The sequence below is a fragment of the Poecilia reticulata genome, linkage group LG17 (assembly GCF_000633615.1).
Source record: "Poecilia reticulata strain Guanapo linkage group LG17, Guppy_female_1.0+MT, whole genome shotgun sequence".
NCBI classification, from domain to species: domain Eukaryota; kingdom Metazoa; phylum Chordata; class Actinopteri; order Cyprinodontiformes; family Poeciliidae; genus Poecilia; species Poecilia reticulata.
In genome coordinates this window covers 9,273,480-9,275,476 of record NC_024347.1, presented here as the reverse complement: position 1 = coordinate 9,275,476, position 1,997 = coordinate 9,273,480, and the positions used below count along the sequence as shown (strand labels likewise).

The following is a 1,997-nucleotide window of genomic DNA, read 5'->3' as shown; positions in this document are numbered from 1 at the left end:
ACACGCACACACACACACACAAAATTAGCATATTGTGATAAAGTTCATTATTTTCCATAATATAATGATAAAAATTAAACTGTTATATATTTTAGATTCATAGCACACCAACTGAAATATTTCATGTCTATTGTTTTAATACTGATGATTTTGGCATACAGCTCATGAAAACCCAAAATCCCTGTCTCAAAAAATTAGCATATTTCATCCGACCAATAAAAGAAAAGTGTTTTTAATACCAAAAAAGTCAACCTTCAAATAATTATGTTCAGTTATGCACTCAATACTTGGTCAGGAATCCTTTTGCAGCCTTCAATGCGGCATGGAGGCCATCAGCCTGTGGCCCTGCTGAGGTGTTAGTCAGGTCAGCAGTCTGACCCATGATTGCGGTTTTGAGCAATGAACCAGGCTGGGAGTTTTTAAAAGCCTCAGGAATCTTTTGCAGGTGTTTAGAGTTACTTCAATGATTCAGATGATTAGGTTAACTGCTCATCCAGAGAACCTTTTCATGAGATGCTAATTTTTTTAGATGGATTTTGGGTTTTCATGAGCTGTATGCCAACATCATCAGTATTAAAACAATAAAAGACCTGAAATATTTCAGTTGGTGTGCAATGAATCTAAAATATATGACAGTTTAATTTTTATCATTACATTATGGAAAATAATTAACTTTATCACAATATGCTAATTTTTTGAGAAGGACCTGTATGTACCTGAGCCTTTAAACTAAGGGGACAAAGTCCTGCCTTGTATTTGATGTGAGGAGTTTAAGGTTATAGCAAATCTTCACATTATTATTTTTCTATGCATGTGTTCAACAATACAAACATAACTCAGCAAACTGTTGAATTCATTACCTCACAAGGGAACTTGACGCCGTTTATAGTGTGTTCAGATCCTCTATCATCACTGCCTCCCCAGTGGAAATGAAATTGCTTCAGTCGGTACATTCCAGAGATGGGACCTCCAGTCAGGGCTGAGAAATACAAATAATAGACTCATTAAAGTTTGAGTTGACTTTTTGTAGAATTAAGTCAAAGAGATCTTAAATGTTTACTAGAACAAAATAAAGGATTTGAGTAAGAGTGACTTAAATTTGTCATGTTAAACCCCCTTATGAATTAAGCTGCAAAAACTTAGCAAATTGAGATGGAAGGACTTAGTGAATTGAGTTGGTCAGACGAAACTGGCATTGAACTCAATTGTTTTAAGTAAAGTCAAAGTGAAAAGTTCCTTAGGTTAAAGATTTGTAAGTTTTGAGTTCATTAAACACAAAAAATAAGTTAAAGCAAAAGAATTAAGTGAAATTAATGTAAATAAGTCCATAAGATGAACTGCAGCCCAAATACACTTTTTAGAGTGAACCTGTCCAGGGTGACCCCGCCTCTCTCCCAAAATGTCTCACTGGAGATATAGGCCCCAGCACCCCACCCAACCCCGCTAGGGACAAGTGTGTACAGAAAATGGATGGATGGATGGAAGTGTAAATGTATCATTTCCAATTTTTCATGGTATATTATTCAACTATTTCCTCTTAAAGCTGATCAACAATAGCTTACAAAAAAGTCATAGCTAGCAGGAGCATTTCAGCACGCTATATTGAAAGAGCTTTGTCATTGGCTGATGAAAATAGAAACATTATTTATTTGTTGTTTTTTTCCTCTGTCTTAAAGTAGTTCCAAACTAAATATTTTATAACTTCTTAGTGTACAGCTTGATACTCTTTTTACAGTATCCTCTAAATCAGGGGTGTCCAAACTTTTTGCAAAGGGGGCCAGATTTGGTGTGTTAAAAATGTAGGGGGGCCGATCTTGGAGGATGTTCTTTACATAGAACATCAATATATTTAAACGCATTTCAGCAAGCCATTCTGTGTTTTACATTTGCTTTTTTATTTTAATTTCAGCGATCTTAAGCATGTCTTTTGGTTCATTTGAAACATGCATATCATATGCAATTGAATATTCACTTAACTTCACTTTTTTAACACTAAC

General features: G+C 34.8%; 1 protein-coding gene across 1 annotated transcript in view; it reads right to left on the bottom strand.

Moving 5' to 3' along the window:
- LOC103479226 (carbonic anhydrase-like) overlaps positions 1-1,997 on the bottom strand; it is an 11,822-nt gene that overhangs the window by 6,734 nt on the left and 3,091 nt on the right. Inside the window, 1 exon segment of the mRNA XM_017309862.1 lies at positions 861-979. Coding sequence (XP_017165351.1) covers positions 861-979 — 119 coding nt within the window.